The 21,058-nt window shown below is 51.1% G+C and overlaps 1 protein-coding gene across 2 annotated transcripts in view; it reads right to left on the bottom strand.

Moving 5' to 3' along the window:
- VANGL1 (VANGL planar cell polarity protein 1) overlaps positions 1-21,058 on the bottom strand; it is a 54,513-nt gene that overhangs the window by 5,447 nt on the left and 28,008 nt on the right. For both annotated transcript variants that reach the window (XM_001929540.5, XM_013997257.2), the window contains exons 5-7: positions 5,664-5,797; positions 4,086-4,218; positions 2,950-3,184 (exon numbers count right to left, since the gene is read on the bottom strand). In XM_001929540.5, the coding sequence (XP_001929575.1) occupies positions 2,950-3,184; positions 4,086-4,218; positions 5,664-5,797 (502 nt within the window). The remainder of the gene's footprint in view (positions 1-2,949; positions 3,185-4,085; positions 4,219-5,663; positions 5,798-21,058) is intronic.

A 21,058-nucleotide genomic window follows, 5' to 3' on the forward strand; every position in this document is an offset into this window, starting at 1 on the left:
CCCAGGTGCCTGGCATATACTGGGGGCTTGATGGCATGCGGGTGACATGGATAAGCGCATCCATTTAGCGGTGAGAAAGAAGAAGAAACGGTGAACGGGGATCCAGGAAGAAAAGACTGGGATGGATCCCTCTGGTCCTAGACACAGGTCCCGGACGGTTTCAAGTGGGATCCTCCTCCATCCGACCTCACTGCCGCCTGGCACATTACTGCTGGTCTGTAAGCATATGTCCTAAGGCAGAAAGAAGGACTGTGCCTCCACAACACACACGCAGACACAGATAGCTCTTGTGAATCACAAGAAAAAGAAAGAGCTCAACAGGTAGAGAAATAAAAGGAAGAGAATAATTTCTAAAAGAATAAACAGAAATTTAAGATATGCAAAGATGTTCTATTACATGTTAAATATGAATTTGAATAATAAAAATATATTGCCTTCCTCTTAGATGGGCAATGATTAAAAAGAATAACACCCAATGATGTTCAAGTGTGCGTGTGTGTGTGTGTGTGTGTGTGTGTTGGCCGGGGGGGGGGGGATAAACAGTCTTATATCCTAGAGGCCAAGTGTGAAAGAGTGACACCACTTAGCAGGACAATTTGGCAGGATCTGTGCCTTTGATCCAGCTGTTCCTCTACCAGAAATGCATCCTTCTGAAATAATTGCCTACATACACAAAAACACATGTAAAAAAGGGATTTACTGCAACTCTGTTTAGGCCAGGGGTTGGCAAACTTTTCTCTAAACGTAAATATTTTTGGCTTTGCAAGGCACGCACTGTCACAACGACTCAAGTCTGTCCTGGTAGAGAGACAGCAGCTGTCGACAATCTGTAAATAAAGGGTGTGGCTGTGTTCCAGGAAAGCTCGATTAGCAAAAAGAGCCAAGCCCTCATTCAGACTAAAGAACGATCTTACTCCAGAAGTGCATCAGTAGGCAGTCTGTTAAACAAACCCCGGTATTCAGTGGGCTAGGATGCAGCTATTGGAGAGAAAGAGTTAGAGCTGTGTGAAGGCCTGACATGGACAGACAGCCAAGAGCAGCTTTAAGTGAAAAAACCTAGTATCCATACTTTATCTATATAGTTTGAGATCCCATTTCTGTTTTTTGGTTTTTGTTTTTTTCCTATTTCTGTTTTGAAAACACACACCCACCCGGAAAGAATATACACCCAGTCTTTATATCAGTAAGAACTGTCTGGATTAGGGGAATCAAAACTTCACTTTGTACCTTATACTTTTCTTTCTTGCTTTTTTTTTTTTTTTTTTTTTTTGGCTTTTTTTGCTTTTGAGGGCCACACCCGTGGCATATGGAAGTTCCCAGGCTAGGGGTCAAATTGGAGCTACAGCTGCAGGCCTACATCACAGCCACAGCAATGCGGGATCCGAGCCACATCTGCAACCTACACCACAGCTCACTGCAACGTCGGATCCTTAACCCACTGAGCAAGGCCAGGGATCAAACCTGCATCCTCATGGATACTAGTCAGGTTCGTTAACTGCTGAGCCACGAAGGGAACTCCCATTATACTTTTCTTTAATGTTAACATTTTCATGCAAATATTATTTTTTATTCAGAAAAGTATACTCTTTTTCAGTGAAAAAGAAAGCCCTCAGGAAACCTTTTTAAAAACCTTGAAAAAAAGGAAAATAACCACTTCCATTCTGTGTGGCACGAGCTATCACTCTGTACACCCAGACTTACTGGGCTCACTTGCAACCACAGCGTTCACACTTATTTGTATTCTGCATTTTGTAACTTATTATTATAGCAACAAAGAGTCTTCTGTGTTTTAATAAGTGATGTACCAGAATTTATAAGCTACTGTTCTATTTTTAAGTTATTTCCAGTTTTGAGTGAATACAGACTATTTTGCAAAAACTCACCTGCATGTATATTCATATATATGAGCTGACTGTGCTGAATACTTTTTCCAGGAGAGGGGCTAGTAAGTCAAGGAGTGTGAAAACCCATGTTGTTTTCCTAAGTGTCATTACTGGTTAGCGACAATGTCATCAGCAGTTGTGTACATTCAGGGCAGTGTCTGAACACAGGTCCTTATACCAACAGTAACACTACCAAGTGCACATGTGTACGAAATGTCAAGGTCATTTACGCTCTACCATGTGACTGACCTGTCATGCTGCCATTTTTACTATAATTCCCACACAACAATCCTATCAAGTAGATACTATCATTATCCTCATTTTATAAAAGAGGAAACAAGTGTAAACTTAAGGCTAAGTCACAAAGCAATTCGGTGGTGGAGCCTGGAGGTGAACCCACTTCTATCTGAAGAGCGGTCATTTGCTGAACCCTTACTCTGTGCTGCCTCCTTGGCCACATCCGTCTAGTAGATGCATTGCTGTTTGCCACATCCCCCGCGGTGTGCTCACGTCATAATCCAAAAGACCATTTAGTAAAACTAAACCCACAACAGCCCCAAAACGCCCAAGTGATGGCCTTGTTTCTACCGCTGATAATCAAAGCTATTTCTTTGGTCCTTCCACTAGGACAGATGCAGTTTTAAGCCCTGCACAAGAACGGGCTTAAAACTGTGTGCCTCTTAGTTATCACAACAACCCAATGAAGTAGATACTAGTATTATCCCCAATTTACAGGTTAGGAAACCGAGGCACAGAGCCATTAAGCTCCTGGCCCAAGGTTTCCCACTGGCAGAAAGGAACAGAAAGCCAGGTTAGAATGAGTCAACCAGAAACGAGAAACCAGCGTACCCCGAGCTGCCACCTGGACCATCTCTAAGTGAAAGTCTTTCCTCTGCTTGAATCCAGAGGCCTCCAAAGGCAACTTAAAAAAGCAACTGTGCCAAAACCGCACAAAATAAGTGAGAATCCCTCATTCTTATTCATTGGCGCTTGAGAGAAGCCTCTGATGTTCGCACTCCTGACCACCCCTGAAGTGGGACTCCCCGAGCTCGGTGACCAGCCGCACCTTGGGGGTCATGCTGTTGGTGATGCAGAAGGCCAGGTGCTGCAGGATGCTCTCCATGCTGTGGTAGTGCTGCTGCCGGGTGGTGCGCAGGTACTTCTGCAGAGCCCGGGCCATGGAGGGGAAGATGGCCTGCGCGGCCTCCCTGGGGTCCATCACCTCCCCTGGGGCTTTCTGCTGCTCCTCGGCCTGGAGACGCTGGATGTGGATGAAGGCCTCCTCCACCGCGACCACCAGCCTGGAGGGGCCGAAACAAGGGCATCGGGACCGTGGGGCGGGGCTCGAGGACAGAGGCAGACAGAACCGGGATGACGTCTGCCCGCCTGCTGTGCCCCAGTCCGCCACCAGCGCACCCACGGCTCCCCGTCCTCAGCTGCCACTCCAGATGGCGGGGGTTGTGGGGGGGGGCTGGCAGGAACGGAGAGGAGGGCAAAGGCAAATGCACTGCAGGGGATGGGGGCTTCAGGGGAGGAAGAAGGAGCCCTAGAACGAGGAGGGGACCGCTCTCAATTCTGCCACTAATTTGGGAGACTCACTTCGTCCTTTTCATCTGTACAATGAAGGGTTAGAGGAAAAGAGTTTTAGGGTCCCTCAAACTCTGGCTGCATAAGGCTCTGCGTGCACTGAGGGGTGGCCGCTGGTGCGGAAGCAGCCTGACAAAGACCTGGAGCTGTATCTCCCCCAGCCGGCCGCCCACACCAGCAGCCCTTGGGAAGGAGGAAGGCAGGGGCCCAGCACACAGGATGAAAACCGTCTTTGTCCACTTTGGCTAATGTGCTCAGATCCTGGAAACCAGCAAGAGCCTGGGGATATAGGACGGGCTCGCTCAGAGTGTGGGCCCAGGGCCAGCAGCTTCATCATCAGTGGGGAATTTCTAAGAAATGCAAATTCTTGGGTGGGCCCCACTCTAGACCCACTGAAAAATAAGTAACCTCTGTGGGTGGGGCCGGAACCTGACCTGAAATCTGTGTTTTAACAAGCCCTCCGGGTGATGCTTTTGCAGGCTAACCTTTGGGAACCACTGGAGCAAGATTCCCTCTGAAGGCCCAAGCAGTTGGGCTCATCAAGTGAAATTTCATTTGATGGTTTAGAAAGAAGTCTTGGAGGGGATGCTGGTGTGGGGGGGTGGGGCCGGATACCTCGCTCTCCGCTTCTTCACCCGCCGTTCGTGTTCCGCCTCCTCATAATACAACTCGTTGTGACTCGAGTCCCTGCGCCGAGCGGCTGCCGCGATCATGGCCCGGGACTGACCAGTGGCATTGTTACTGGGGCCTTTGGGGGAAAAGACAGGGAGGAAGGACAGTTTTAAAGCCTTGGGGCTGTGAAACAGAGCAGAAAAGCAGTCTCCTGACTGTCAGTAACCGACCACCCATCCCCTGTGAAACACATACACAATCCCCAAAGCTACCTTCCAGATGGGGGAACAGGACCCCTGCTCTGCGCTCAAAATGCTCCCAAAAGGAAGGAAACCTCCCAAAACCCCGATCTGATGAGTGCAAATGGAAAAAGACCTCCGAAGGAGAGGAAGAATGCTTGACGGTTAAAGTCTTGGCCAAAAATACCAGGCAGGGTGTACTGAAGATGTTACTTACCGTCTGTGACATAAAGTTCCAGTCTGGCCACAAGGGCAGCCCCCACATGGCCTTTCAGCAACCAGAGAGGAAGAGGGTTGGGGAGGACAGGACAGGAACGAGAGAGTCAAGGCCCCCGGAGACACTGACCACACACTAGAACACGGGCCACGCTGGACTGTCATGGTGGACACGACACTTACAGAAAATACAGATGCCTGGGGTCTTGCAATACGTCATGTTTATTACACTGACCTAGAACTCCTGGTCTCGTTCCCCTGACCATGGGCCACTGCAACTTTTCGGAAGGAGGAGGCAGGGGGCATTGTTTTCTTATGTATCCTCTACTTTGAAATGATCTGGCTTACTAGTGGGCTTCCTCGTTTTCAGATCACAGGCAAAACAGATCAGCCCTTCAGGATTCCCAAGAAAATGCACATCTCATAGAGTCAAAAACAAACAAACAAACCGAAAAAACGGGGAGGACAGTGTCACCAAAACTGACGCTGCCTATATATCACTTGACTTGCTAACAACACGATCCTCTTTGAGGCTTTGCAAAGCCCTTGCCCTGACCCAGGGTGCCCAGGAAGAAATGCCACCGTGTCCAGTTTCTTGCACTGAACCATCGGATAGCCTGAAACACATTTCTGACATCCCCCAGCCTGGCCCCTGGCCTCCTGCCACCCACTCGAATGGAGCTCGCAACCAGGACTGGAAAACGCCTGGAAGAATCTCCCCAGATGCCTGCACTGCGAATTAGTCTTAATGGTTGGGGGCAGCTGAGTCTTTGGGTAATTTATCCACATTGTGAAAAGCAGTCTTTTCCTATGAGCTTTCAATGGAAGAGGTTCACAGCAGGCAGCGGGAAACCCATGACTATTGTTTCATATAGTTTCCATAAAATCCCTAAATGAATGAACCGCCTACATATGTAGACTGTAAATCAGCATTTCTCTAGAAATGTTTGCCAGCAAAAAAAAAAAAAAAAAGGAAAGAAAAAGAAAAGAAAAATCATCCTGAAATGAGACCATACCATAAAGGCAAACACTGAGGAGACAGAACCAGATGGAAAACATAGTTTAATCTAAGTAGTTGCCCAGCGGCTCCCGGTACCCACCCCAGATACCACTTCAAGGCACGTACCATCTACGTTGTAGACCTTCAGCCCGGCCATGTGCTTGGCTGCTCGGAATTTGGAGGCTGTTAGGAGGTTGGGGTTATAGATGGTGAAATCTTTATAGTAGTTTTCCAGAACCACCAACGCAGCTCGCTGGATACTGAGAAAAGAGAGCAAAGTTTTTTCCATGAATAAGCAGATCCTATGTGAAAACAATCCTTCTTTGGAGTCGGGCAAGAGAGCCAAACACCAAGGATAACCTCACCCAGGAGGCGCCTGGGTTTCACCACACCTGTTGCCTCCAGGATGAGAATTTAAAGATGAAACTGAGTCCCCCTGTCCAGTGGCTTCTGTGCCCTCTCCCAGGCTATGTCATTAGCTGACTCCCATTTAGCCAACAGGTGATAAATGTCTAATTTAGATCTATTTAGGCTACACAGAACTTTCCTCCTTCTCCCAATTTACAGATGAGCAAACTGAGGACTCAAAAAGGTCAAGAGACGTAGCAGACGGCCACAGAGTCACTGAGTAAAGGAACAGAGTGTAGATTTAAGCTTCCCAGGTCCCACTGCAGTGTTTCTACCTGCACCTTGTTGTCCCTGGAGGAAGGAACATTGGGTTTTCAGTTTTCTACAGATCAAAAGGACACCCACCCTGGACAGGGTGCACTTGAAAGAGGCCGGCTGCAGACACGAGGTAATCCTGATTCCTCCTCTTCATCCCATCCAGCCCAGGCCAGCGGGAGCTCCTCCTCCAGAGGACGCGAGGCCCTTTTCCCTGAGCCCCCTGTGGCCTCAGCTGAGACCTCAACTTTTTCTTGGTCTACAAGGCCTCCTGCTGCATGGGCTGTGGCCTCCAGGCCTCCGCAGGGGTCTATGGAGGGGACTCTTCCTGTTCCAGTGGCCCATGCTCTCCAACCTGCCCCTGCTCGGCCCCTCCGAGAGCAGTGGAGCGGCGAAGAGAGAGCAGGGTGGGTGAGGGGGGCCCACACTCAGTCGCAAAAGAACATGCTCTTGGTCACAGAAGCAGCACACTCACCGTTGCACAGTGACCTCTAAGAACACAGCCAGGGTTTTGACACACCTCCTCTCACTGGACCCTTACAATCACCCAAGGGAAGAAAACCGAGGCTCAAAAAAAATCTATGATCTGAGGAGTTCCCTGGTGGAGCAGTGGGTTAAGGATCTGGCGCTGTCACTGCTGCGGCTCGGGTCACTGTGTGGCACAGGTTTGATCCCTGACCAAAGAACTTTCACATGCCGCAGGCGCGGCCAAGAAAGAAGAAGAAAAACAACAACAACAACAACAACACCTATAACCTGCATGCAGGATGCATCTACCAAACAGCGGAGCTGGAACTCCAACCTGGATTTCAAACCTCCCACTTGTGCTCCTTCTCCCAGATGTGTGGCCACTGGAGGACAACGTACAGGAGTACTGACCTCGCCAGGTCTCTAAGATGTTCACTAACCACAAGCGTGCAAAACTCCACAGAATTTGTATCTTGCCCTTTACACCTTTTCTTCCTGGTTCCCTGCTAAGTAGATGAGCTTATAACGTACAATAGCCGGGGCACCAGGATAGAGCTGCCTTCAATTCCTGGATAACCACGCTGCCTTCTACAACTCTCTGAGTGGCTTGGGGATCTTCACGCTAAGACAAGGCAGGCCCTAACCATTAACTTGACACTCTGTCAAAGCACTTCTCAGCTCCCCCTGGGGCTGTGCCCCCAGAGTTTAACAGGGAGTCCAAAAACAATCTAGAAGTCAATCAGCTAACCTCCTTGGGAGCAGAGTCATGGCAATGCTTTCTTACATATATTCTGCCCACAGTGCCGTGATCGGTAGTCTGCATTCATTTAGGACTTTGTATCAATCCAGATAGGCACACTCACGCGGAGCTGGAGAAATGTGGCAAGACCAGCCTTGCATAATACAAGTATAAGATTCCTAAGAGCAAATCCACACTCGAAAGCCCTAGTCATTCAGTTACTCAGTCACCCACTCATCTCGCTCATATTTAAGTTGCTACATCAGCCAAGCCTTGGAGGCAAAGACAGGATGGGATGAGCTTCTCCTCGCCAGGCCCGTGTGGAACAGCAGCTCTGTGACCAGGAGCTGGAACACACATGGGCCGAGGACGCATAGAGGAGGGCTTGGAACCACCCAGGATTCAGGCGGGTGCAAGAGCAGCTTCCGGAAGAACCAAGTGGCCCCTGGGCTGAGGTTTGTGTGCCGTAGGTCTTTGTGCAAGAGTGCCCTCCGCTTCCACCGACGGCCCTGCAGGGCAGATCCCCAGCTCAGCACGGCCCAACCTCCTCTCTGCCCCTCTGTCTGGGGCATGCTCCCATGGGCAGGCACGGCACTGGATTTCAATCCAAATCTCGATTTATTTTTTTAAGCTCCCACATGCATCCTGTGGGTCTCACACTTGTTCAGCTTCGGTATAAATAGAGAAAATGGGCTTTGAGGCACCCGAGTGAGGAGCTCTGCTCAGGCTAAGGGATCGCTGCTCTAGTGCAGCCGTCTGATGTCGAGTCCAACCCCAAGTCTAAGGTCTTTTTCCTTTCTGTCCTGGCTCTTAATTCATGCTCTGGATTGGTTGAGTTCATGAGGTAACTTCAACGTAAAAGAAATCTCTGACTGGAGTTCCCACTGTGGTACAGCAAGTTAAGGATCTGGTATTGCTGCAGCTGTGGTGTACTTGCAGGTGCAGCTTGATTTTGACCCCTGGCCTGGGAACTTTCATATGCCATGGGTACAGCCAGAAAAACCAAACCAAACCAAACAAAAATCCCTAATACATCATTTGGCACCTACTGAGGGGACACTCCGCAGGGCACCCTAGCATTGGCCTACGACATGGCCCCCCAATGCCAGGATGCAGGAGCACCCCGGTCCTCAGCCAATGGCAGGGTTTGGAAGCCTCCCTGCTTCTACTCCTTGGCATCTTGCAGGGCCAGAGCAGGGCTGACTTCTTTCAGGAGGCCTTCTCCAACCCTCCGGTCCCCACTGACAGGTCAGAGGAGCCACGTGTGCTGGGCTCATGCCCCAACAAGCCCGTGGACGTCCCCCTCCCCCCCAACGGGCACATCTGCGGTGGCTTCCCCACAGTGTGCAGGTCTCGGTGGCCCAGGTTGCTCATTTAACAAACGCTAGAATTGCCACAGGGTGAGGATCAGGTCTGAGCATACATTTCATAAAGCCCTGGAGGTTCAGAGGCAAAGGGGCCTCAGAGATGAAGAAACACAAACCCGTCGGCTCGCCCCAGCCTCCAGGCCAGCCCGTCTCTGGGAAGGAGGGAGGCCAGAAAACCCAAGTTGGTGAGAAACTTGCCACCTGTCCCATCATCGTCACAGTCAGTGGCCAAAGGCTAAACAAGCCTCATGCAGAAGCGCTGGATTTCAGGGAGGCGAGGCCTGGTGTCCAGACCTCAGACAGGGCTCCACCCAAATCCCACGGCAGGGGGCACCCGCCCCACTCTGGGCAAGGACTGCATCCCAGTGCACCCCCCCAGGTCACCACCCAGGGAAGGACCCCTTTCCACAGATGACACATCTTCGTGGAAAACAGCACCTGGAGGCAGGCACAGCTCCCAACAGAGAATCACTTGAGACCCACATATAACAACGCCAGCAGAGGAATCCCAGATGCGCCCGGGCAAGGACAACGTGGACGATGGATTAGCCAGGATCAGATTCAGAAGAAGCTGCTGTCACTCCCAGTGGGAAAGTAACCCCTCAGCTCTATGGATCTCACGCACCAGACAGAGCAGTGACGTCTGAAGGGAATTCAAAGCCACGGTCCAATCTGAACCCCACCCCACCCCCAACCATGCTGCCTCATGGGCCTATTTTCTGTTCAGGACAAGGAGGGTGGAATGTGAAATGCTGCAGCTCATCAGCCACAAACCATTTTCCAGTGGGGTGACACCTGCCAGTCAACTGCCAGAAGGGCCGTCCTGGTGCTACATTTCTTAAACACAATTGGAGAGAAGCAGCTCTGAACACGGTTTAAATTTTAGTGCATAAAACGTGGAAAGACTTGTTTTTGAAAGATAAGATTCTGCACAGCAAGACCAAACTACACCTTGGCAGCCTTGCCACGTTCCCCGGCTGTAGGGGGAGGATGCGTGCTGCAAAACGTGCTGGCTCAGGGTCCAGACGGCGTGACCCCAGCTCCCCCATTTATGCTCTGACCTTGAACAAATTAACTCATTTCTCCAAACCCTCATTTCTTCTTCATCTGTAAGATGAGACTATTACAGAAAACCCCACTGTACTACGGTTAAGTGAGCTCCAAACACTCACGTATAAAACATATCAGTCAAAGGTTGGGAGTTCCATCCTGGCGCAGCGGAAATGAAGCCGACTAGTATCCATGAGGATGAAGGTTTGATCCCTGGCCTCACTCAGTGGGTTAAGAACTGGCGTTGCCATGAGCTGTGGTGTAGGTTACAGATGCGGCTCAGATCCTGCGTTGCTATGGCTGTGGCGTAGGCAACGGCTACAGCTCCGATTGGACCCCTAGCCTGGGAACCTCCGTATGCCGCAGGTACGGCCCTAAAAGACCAAAAAAAAAAAAATTAGCCAAAGGTTAAGAAGTGATGTTGGCAAGCCTGGTGCAGGCACTAGTCAGAACTTCTAGGGACAAACTGCACGATCCAGACATGCAGGCTCGGCCTTAGGTCTGGAGCCACCTCTGGTCATCTCATGGGCCTAAGTATCAGTGGGTCAATGACCTTCTGAGACTTCAAAGTGAGCTGGCATTTAGGCCAGGAAAATACTGGAGATCAGGTGTCTGCCCTCTACTTTCCCATTTCTCGAGGAGGGCTGCCTGCCTGGTTCAAGTTTGTTTTAAAGATTAAATGAGACAATATATTTTAACGTGCTTGGTCCAAAGCAAATGGCTCATGAACGGTAGCACCGTGAGCTGACATGTCTGCGTGTGCTGGGGAGGCCAGTCTGTCCCCGGTGTGCTCCTGTACAGCCCCAGCTACCAATGGCCACCACGAGGGACACTGTATCGCTTTCCTTGGGGACTTAGGTCATAAAGTTACGCTACTCTCTGATTTTATGCAGTATTTGCTGACAAGTCTCAATCTCTCGAAAAATCAAACCTAGTGAAGGGGGTGCGGGTAGGATTCTTGGTACAAAAAGTGGAAAAAGCACCACCTTGGAGTCCGGAGGCCTGGCTGCCAGCTCTGATCCTGCTACTCTGTAAACTGTGTGAGTTGTTCCCCTTTCTCGGCCTGTTTCTTGGCTGGTGATGGAGAGAAAATACCAACTACTGTATTTGGTTGTTGAGAAGAGCAGATGAAATATTGCCAGTGAAAGCATTTATAAACTACAAAGGATTACACAAATATGAAATATTATCATATGACTAATAAGCAGGAGTATTTTGCAGCATGGAATGAGGTTGGTTGGTGGCTGAAATAGTCCCACAGACATAAAAGCATGACCCAATCTCTACTTATGTTAAATCACAAAATTTTAGAAATGACATCTTTAGTGTTCACCGAAGCAGAGACTCAAGAATTGAAGAAATCGGAGCCCATCTGGTCCAAACTCCCAATCCAAGCACCAATTCTTTAAAACACACCAGACCGCATCAGCCTCTGCCTGAAAAGAAGATGCACTCTCACTCACTCTGTACCGAAATGACTTTAAGTTTCACCTATCGGTCCATCCACTGCTTCCTGCCGTACCCAAGCCCCTCTTTCTAGCGAACACCCATCAAAGGCTTGAAGAAATCAATTGTGGACAGAAACCTCCCACCTTTTGACCTTCCTATTTTGCAGATAAGGGCCCTGAGGCCTAAAAAGCATGTGCACACACACTCACACGCATACAGAGCTGTCTATTTCCTATTCACTCACTTTCCCTTGGATTGGACTGTGGCTTCTGCGATTAAACTAGCACATGCTATTAAAACCAGAAGCAGTAAGGCTCTAGCGCTCACTCAGAGGCCTGCACACTCTGCAGCCTTAACCTCTCCCAGAGCAGGCTGGGACAGGGCCAGCTGGGGCCTCCTCCTCAGGTTTTAGCCAATTCCTTTCAAATGCTAATTGCTCCCTTTAGCTCTGTCAAGAAACACAGCTTTCCCTGTGCCTGAAAAATGAGAAAGCATTTCTTACCTGCGAATGCCCCATGCCCACGTAAAGGCTAGCTGTCTTTATTCTGAAGGTCTAGGTGTGCAATGACCTGAAAGCCCTGGAGAGATAGCGTTCTGGTCACAGAGTCACATCTGCAAAGGCCCAACTCAGGATGCTGACACCCACAACTCCATCCACAGGCCTGTAGGAACGATGAGCACCTGCTAAGTCCCAGGGGCCCGGATGGATGTCAAGGAGACAGACCTCGAGGGGCTCATACTCCCGTCAGTGGTGACAGCCACTTGAATGGGGAAGTACAGTCCCGTGGGGGCTGACACCCTGCTTGGGGGTGGAGGAGGGAGTTTCCAATAGAGATCCACAGAGGAGGCAAAGCTGAGTTTTTGAGTTAGGTCCCTTTGTTTTGTTTTTTGTTTTTCGGTTTTTTTTGTTTTTTTTTTTTTAAATTTCAGGGCCACACCCGCAGCATATGGAAGTTCCCAGGCTAGGGAGTTGAATCAGAGCTACAGCTGCCAGCCTACGCCACAGCCAAGCAACACCAGATCCGAGATGCGTCTGAGACCTACACCACAGCTCACGGCAATGCCAGATCCTAACCCACTGGGCAAGGCCAGGAATCGAACCCTTGTTCTCATGGATACTAGTCTGGTTTGTTAACCACCGAGCCGTGATGGGCACTCCTCTAGCTTTGAGAACTTTAAATGTTAATTTGTCATTCTGTCAAAATCAACATCAATTTTATTTAAATCCTTAAAACCAGAAAAAAAAAATTACTTAATAAGATAAGGTCATGCTGGTGCCTACAGGAGAGGAAGAGAGGATATGCAGAGAAGGCCATGTGGTGACATGGCCCAGGAGCCCAGGAGCACCAAGGATGCTGGCAGCCGCCAGGAGCCAGGAGGAGCACGGCGGGGGGATCTTGCCTCACACAGAGGGAGCAGGGCCCTGCCGACACCGAGACTTCTAACCTCCACAGCTCAGAGGAGAAACCGTTTCAGGCCACTCAGCTTGTGGTCCTTTGCTGACAGCCACAGGAAACAAATACACTTGTATCCAGGGAAAGAAGGATGGAGGCTGGGTGAGGTTAATGAAAGGCAAGGGGAGAGGGAGCGGAGCGGATGAAGGAGGGAGGCGGGGAAGAGAGGATGAGCCGGCGGTGGAGACCCAGACGATGCGGGCGGTAAAGGAGCCTGGGTCCCAGGGCCACCCCGTCTGCTGCCTTTTAAGGTGTGCCTTGTCTAGCTGCACTTGAGGCTGGAACTGGGGTCTTTGAGCAACGTCTCAAAAGCAGGATCCCAAATCAACACTGATTCCGCTTTCTGGGAAAATCCCAGCCTGGGAGAGAGGCCAATGCCTTTGGTTCATGGACGGCTCCTTCTGCCCAGGACACCCAACAAGGGCGACGACATCTTCCTGGATGTGCGGGCTTCATTGCGCCCTGGATTGCAGATAAACTGACTTCAGTCCGACAAGGAGTCAGGAGCATCCGCAGTGACACCCGTGTGAGTCCCAGAGACGAAGATGTGATGGGCCCCTGAACGTCGCCACTGCCTCCTCTGCTGGGAACAGACACATAAGTGTTTACATCTCCTGCCCTCCTGCCCTTTAATTAAAATGTTTATCTTACAGCTGCAAATGGGGCGGCAGCTTACAGAAGTCCCACACAGATAAAAGGCAAAGATCACTTTGGAACCTGAGGACAGGGAGCGGCCAAAACTGGGATCAGCTTGTGTTTACTGACAGGTCCGGGTTAGGATGCCAGAAGATCTGGGAGAGAGGCAGGATTATCTGGAACCCTGTCATGACAGAGCAGGGGGGAGACACACATTGATGCTTGAGATCTCGAGACATGAGGCAGACGGCCTGTCCTGGGAGGGGACACAGATCAGCATCCTGTCCTGCCGGTGAGGCCCTCGGAGGCCTTCTCCAGGCCACACAGATTCCCTGGTGACCTCAGCCTGCTGAGGTCAGCTTCAGTGACCAAGTTCTTTGTATCAAGATTCACAAGCTGAGGAGTTCCCATTTTGGCACAGTGGAAATGAATCCAACTAGGAACCATGAAGTTGTGGGTTCGATCCCTGGCCTTGCTCAGGGGGTTGAGGATCTGGCATTGCTGTGGCTGTGGTGTGGGCCGGCAGCTGTAGCTCTGATTGGACCCCTAGTCTGGAACCTCCATGTGCCGCAGGTGTGGCCCTAAAAAAGGAAAAAAAAAAAAAAAAAGACTGACAACCTGGCAGGTGTCCCTGGCCGAGGCTTTGCAGGGGGGCCTCACTGAAAGACAGCAACCTGCGACCAGAAGCTGGGATGCTATTCCCACAGGGAAAGCAGTGGAATCACCGTGTGGTCTCGGGACCATGCTGTCAGCGCTGGGAGTCTGTGAGCACAGAAGTGGCCAACGGCTACAGGCAACGACCTGGTCCTCCTGGTGGCAGGAGCTAAACAAGAAGCTCAGGAGTATCGTGCTTCTAGGCTGTCACACCAACATCCATCCACTGGATGGGTCTGAGCGCAATGACAGCACTGACGCGCAGCCCCCTCCCAGGGGCTGATCCAGGCCCTGCCAGCTGTCCCACAGCAGATGCTCCGAGACCTCTCACACTGGGGGACCGAGGAGGCAGGCTTCAATTCAAGTGACAGGTCTGGCTAGTGCCACATCTGCCCGGAGAGCTCGTAGCCCACTTCCAGGCCTGGGCACAGGCCCCACACACTGTCACCTTGCCACAGGGTCCAAGCTGGGCTGACCTGCTCTGCTGGTGACGGGAATTCAGGCTTCCAAGCTTCAAATGACGGATCCCCACCACACCAGATAAACATCAAAGGCAGTCGCCTACTCAGGGCGCCTGCAGAAGCAGATTTAGATCGAGGCCAAGAGCAGCTCCAGACCCACCAGGCTGCTCTCAAAGAGCCTCGCAGCCCTGGCCATGGGTACCTCCGGCCCTGGGAACAACCGCAGGCGCCCACAGGAAAGGTCTAGAGGCCAAGGGCCACTGGCCTGGCCAAGAGATCTCCACTCACAGAGACAAACCTGGCCAATACGGAGCCAGACAGGGAATGGGGGTCCTGTCCACTTGCCCTCCTGAGCGTTCGCACCCCAGACACGGCAGCACATCACGCCCACCCATCTGCGGGGGGGACTGCAGAACGCCGGGCTGGCGGTGGGGCAAGTCCGAGGGAAAACAGACCACAAGCCCCGGCAATGGGGAGCCACCGCCAGCTGCCTGGGGCCTGAGGGGACTCCGTGGAAACCAGGGTCACGTCCGGGGCTCCGTCCCTTGCTCTCAGCCCCGGAGCGAGGTTTGTGGGCAGACGCCGGGCGAGGGCAGTCTTCCCAGCTGCGGCGGCTGCCAGCCAGCAGCTGTGCAAACACAGGGCGCAGTGTCCAGCACCTCACACTCTCATTACAGCCACTTTTCACCGGCACCAAGGGGCCAAACCACAAACGGCAGCTCTGAGCCCGCCTTCGACGGCCTCCCACAGCAGAGCTGAGCCTGAGCGAAAACTGCACACGCTCCGCTTTAGCGCGGTTTCATCGCATGTTTTTTGTAGGAAGTGGGTGTGGGGGTCGGCAGATAGCTTTACTGAAAAGCAGTTACCCGAGGAAGACGGCACATTTCTAAAAATGCGACTGCAGGTAAAATCAGGATCGAAAACCTCTGGGGATCATTTAAAAACGCTCCCCGACTTGAGAGGCCATGGGGACAGTTGGAACGGGTCGTGAATGTGGGAGGGAGGGCCCCAGGCCAGCGAGACAGCCAAGCCTGATCAGCGGTGTAATCGCTGGCTGTTGTATCATTTGCCGAGAACCAGACATCCACATGCAGCGGGAGTAGCCCTCACCTCCCCAGGAGACTCTCCCTTTCTCTCCGCTAATTCAAAAACCAAAGGGCCATCGAGAAAAACAAAGCCCCCGCTCAAGCTGGGAGGATGCAGGCGTGAGCTGCACAGAGGACACTAAGAGCTCTGTTTCCCCGGGTCAAGCTATGTTCATTGATCCCTGGGCGCCTGGGTCTTTGGGGTCAGAGGTCACCAGTCTGTGTAAAGTTCCTGTCTCAGTCAGCAATGCCAGAGACGGAATGGCTTCAACAACAGAAACGTCTTTTCCTACAGTTCTGGAGCCTAGAAGTCCAAGATCAAGGTCTGGCCGACTGAGTTTCTGCTGAGGACGCGCTTCCTGGCTTGCAGACGGCCGCCTTCTCAGGGTGTCCTCACGCCGTCTTTCCTTGGCCACGGGCACCAGGAGACAGAGCACACAGACAAGCTCTCTGCTGACGCTTCTCATTAGGACACTAATTTTAGCAGATCTACAACCTGGCTTAACCTTAATTACTTCTGGAGTTCCCGTCATGGCGCAGCAGAAATGAATCCGACTAGGAACCGTGAGGTTGCAGGTTCGGTCACTGGCCTCGCTCAGTGGGTTAAGGATCTGGCGTTGCCATGAGCTGTGGTGTAGGTCACAGATGAGGCTCGGATCTGGCATTGCTGTGGCTCTGGCGTTGGCTGGCAGCTGTACCTCCGATTACACCCCTAGCCTGGGAACCTCCATATGCCGAGGGTGAGGCCCTTTAAAAACGAACAAACAAAAACCCTTAATAACTTCTTTAGAGGTCCCATCACCACATAGAGCCACACTGGGGTTTAGAGCTTCGACTTATGAATCTGGGGGTACATAATTCAGTCCATAACATTCCACCTCTGGTTCCCCCGAATTCATGTCCTTCTTTCATGCAAAACATATTCATTTCACTCTCACAGCCCGGCCCCAAAAGTCTTAACTGGGGTTCCAGCATCAACTCGAAGCTGTAAGTCCAAAGTCTTATCTAAACATGACCTAAACCAGATGTGGGTGAGACTTGAGGCAAAATGCCTATCCAGCTGTGAACCTGTGAACCTGGACAAGTCATGTGCTTCCAAGACACCACGGTGGATGAGGCACAGGACTGATACTCCCATTCCAGAAGGGGGAAACTGAAAGAAGGAAGGGGTACCGGGTCCCAAGCAAGCCCCAAACCTAGCAAGGTCAATTCCGCCAGCTCTTAACACCTATGAATAATCCTCTCTGGTTCCTCATTTTGCCCTTGGAGTCCACCAGGGTGGCAGCATCACCCTCTAAGGCTCTCTGGGGTCACCCTGGCATGGAGCTCTCTGCAGCGGCCACCTGGTCCACTGAAACCAAGCCAGGGGACCATCCTCTGAATCCAATGAAGAAGCAGCCTTGACCCTGGGCTGTGGTAGGAGTGATGAGCTCTCATCCAATTCCAAGTCATTCTTCCCTTTTCTTGAAGCTTAATGCATGTTCACAGCATTCCCTTTCCACCCCCCTTTCTGTTTTTCTATAGTTCCAGCTCACAGTGCTTCTACTAGTACAATCCCATTTTTATTCCTGGCTTCTGCTGAGAGGGCTGACTCAATCCCCGGTTCTCACCCACACTAGTTTCCTTATCCAATGGCTCTCAGCCACCTCCGAGGTGTCTGCTTTACTACAGGCTTCATCATTTTCTGCAATATGGATAGGCTGAAAATTTTCCAAATCTTCAAGTTCTGATAACCTTTCAGATAACAATTCCGTCTTCAATTCGTCTCTTTCCTCTCCCGTTTTACTGTAAGTAATAAGGAGGGCCCAAGCTGCACCTTCAATACTTTGCTTAGAAATCTCAGCTAAATATCCAACTTCATTGCTTCTAAGTTCTACCTTCTCCAAAACACTAGAACGTGAACATAATCCAGCCAAGCTCTTTGCCATTTTATCAGAAAGATCACCTTTTCTCCATTGTCCAGTAATGTGTTCCTTGTTTCCTCATTTCCAGATAGGATTGTTTTGTTTTTGTATTTTCTAGGGCCGCACCCTCGGCTTATGGAGGTTCCCAGGCTAGGAGTCGGAGCTGTAGCTGCCGGCCTACGCCAGAGCCACAGCAACACTGGATCCGAGCTGCATCTGCGACCTACACCACAGCTCACGGTAACACCGGATCCTTAACCCACTGAGCAAGGCCAGGGATCGAACCCACAACCTCATGGTTCCCAGTCGGATTCGTCAACCACAGAGCCACAATGGAAACTCCTCCAGATAGGAATTTTGAGGGGAACACATTCAGTCTGAAGTGTTCCTTTTCATTCCCACTGTTTGGAAAAGCAACCCAAGAATCATTTCTTCCAAAGCGTGCATGGTTCTGTGATTAGGACCAGATCTTTGATGAAAAGGTCCACGGTCAATGGCAATTTGTAAGACACTCTGAGTCTCAGCGAATAAAGCACTAAGGGAAACAACCTGCTGGCTGGATCAGGAACAGCGGAGCTTCAGCCATATGAGTATCTTACAGGCTCGGTCACTGGACACAAACAAGTTTCCCAGAGGACCGAGATGAGAGCTGGATCCGCTTTTGCGGGTTCGTGTCTCTCTCCTTACTGACGACTATTGGCTATCCATCTCCATGCATGTGCCTTAAAGCAGCTCTTTCCCTGACTTGAAATATGATACTTCTGGGTTGTTGGGGGACTCACAGTCAATAATTAATTTTTTTAGAACTATAAAATATGCAGGCTCAGAGAAAGAGAGCCTGAGGTTGTCCTGGGACCCTGCCACGCCCTGGACCCCAAAGAACCGACCGTTCCAATAGGTCCCACTTTGCAAGGGCCTCGCTCCTTAAGCCTGGGCGGGGCTCTGACTTGCTCTGAGGAGAGAGGGCAGTGCAGGTAGAACTGAGCAAGTTCAGGCGAAGCCTTCAAAGGCCCCAGAGCTTCTGTGTTCTTAGGAGGCCTGATGGATCTCTAGCTACGCTCATGAGGAAGGAACTGCCCCAGGGAGGAGCCCCTCTGGGAAGGAGAGACCCTCCAGATACCCAGGATAAGAAAGGAGCCGAAGCCCTGCTTCTGTACCACGAGACTGCAATCACACAGGGACCACTGGCCGGACCAGCCAAACAAGTGCCCAGCTGAGCCCAGCCCACAGAACAGTAAGAAATAATAATAGACTAAGGCTGCTGGGGGTGGTTTTAACAGCAATAGATCGAAGAGGTCTCCTTTGGGACATGTGACAAACAGCAAGTTAAAAAAGTCTGACTAGGAGTTCCCATCATGGTGCAGCGGAAAGAATCTGACTAGGAACCATGAGGTTGTGGGTTCAATCCCTGGCCTCGCCTGGTGGGTTAAGGATCCGGCATTGCTGTGAGCTGTGGTGTAGGTCACAGATACGGTTTGGATCTGGCATTGCTGTCGCTGTGGTGTAGGCCGGGAGCTTGCAGCTCCGATTCATCCCCTAGTCTGGGAACCTCCATATGCTGTGGACATGGCCCGAAAAAGCAAAAAAAAAAAAAAAAAAAAACAAAAGTTTGACCAGACAAAGGCTCTCACCTACTTCCTAGCGTGGTCCCTAAGGCACAGGCTTTGTTTGCCGACCAGCCAAATAAAAGAACGGATGGGGCTCAGGAACGATGCAGAGCGGGAGCCAGCATCTTGACAAGGCTCTCCACCGCCTCCCTTCCAGCCCCGCGGCTGTGAGTTAAGTGAAACAGAAGAACATGTACAAAAATAGGTAGCACCCAGCCTGGCACAGGGCAAGCACTCCAAAAACGCTTACAAGTTCGCTCATGTTCCTAAAGCAGTGACGGGAACATGAACAGGTCTGTTCAGAGGCATCACGGTGAAATGATGAGGAGGATTCTGGAACCTACTTAGGCTCCTAGCCTGGCTCCCGCAATGACAAACTCTGCGGCCACAGACAACCTACTTAGCGCCTCCAAGCTTCAGTTTCCTCACCTGAAAATGAGGATAATAGGGTCTCCCTCACAGGATCTCTGTGCAGATGAAATGCTTTCTATGTGAGGAGCTTAGAAGGGGCCTGGCACATGGTAAGAACAGTGATGTCACCGTTAACTGTTAGGGCTTTCACTGTCGTTGCTTTGCTCTGCATCTCAAACTCCGTCAGCCAAGGTCAGTCAATGCTTGGCTGCTATGCTGCACTAGTCACAGGATTCCCCTTCAACACGGAGGAATCATCAACGAGGAGCACTAAATGTCATTTTAAGTCTCTTTTCTCTTTTCCTCTGGGTTTCTCCCCCGACACAGTCAGATCAAAACCCTGGTCCTTGGAGTTCCCGTCGTGGCGCAGCAGAAATGAATCCGACGAGAAACCATGAGGTTGCAGGTTCGATCCCTGGCCTCACCCAGTGGGTTACGGATCCGTTTTAGGTTGCAGACCCGGCTCGGATCTGGTGTTGCTCTGGCTGTGGTGTAGGCCGGCAGCTCTAGCTCAGATTTGACCCCTCGCCTGAGACCCTCCCTATGCCACAGGAGTGGCCCTACAAAGCAAAAAAAAAAAAAAGGCAAAAAAACAAAAAATAACCTGATCCTTGGTGAAGTTCTGGAAAAGTTAGCAACTCACTACAAGAATGTGGCTGAGAAAAGCGACATGTGAGGTGTGTGTGGAGAATTAGAGCCTCGGTATGCTGAGACCCAGGATGCTGTGCAGAACATGGGGACAGGATTCGACGTGCAAGAAGGTGCTGGTTCTTTGTGGCCTCAAGCAGGTCCTTAACCTTCAGCTTGAAGCCCTCAACTGTAAAGGGGTGACACCACTCCACCTGTCTCACCCCCAACGGCAGCGAGGAGGCATGAGGGACACATCCTGAGAGCCCTGGCCATCCCTGCAGCACTGGCAAAGGCCAGGAAGTATCTTTTAATTTTTTTTATTTTTATTTTTTTGTCTTTTTAGGGTTTAGGGCTACATCCTCGGCATATGGAGGGTCCCGGGCTAGGGGTCCAATTGAAGCTGTAGCCGCCGGCCTATGCCACAGCCACAGCAACATGGGATCCGAGCTGAGTCTGTGACCTACACCACAGCTCAGGGGGAACGCCAGATCTTTAACCCACTAAGCGAGGCCAGGGATCGAACCCACATCCTCATGGATACTAGTCAGGTTTGTTAACCACTGAGCCATGATGGGAACTCCAGGGAGTATTTTTTTTTAATTTTACTTTATTTTTTTGTCTTTTGAGGGCCGAACCTGCAATATATGGAAGTTACCAGGCTAGGGGTTGAACCGGAGCTGCAGCTGCCAGCCTACGCCACAGCCACAGCAACTCGGGATCTGAGCGGAGTCTGTGACCTACACCACAGCTCACGGCAACGCCAGATGCTTAAGCTGCTGAGCGAAGCCAGGGATCAAACCCGCATCCTCATGGATACCAGTTGGGTTCATTACCACTGAGCTACGAAGGGAACTCCAAAAGACAGGGAGTATCTTCATCTACTTTGGGATCTCACTGTACACAACAGAAGCTTTTTACATTTCTGAAAGCTTTCCCATAAGCC

Source organism: Sus scrofa, chromosome 4, assembly GCF_000003025.6.
Source record: "Sus scrofa isolate TJ Tabasco breed Duroc chromosome 4, Sscrofa11.1, whole genome shotgun sequence".
NCBI lineage: Eukaryota > Metazoa > Chordata > Mammalia > Artiodactyla > Suidae > Sus > Sus scrofa.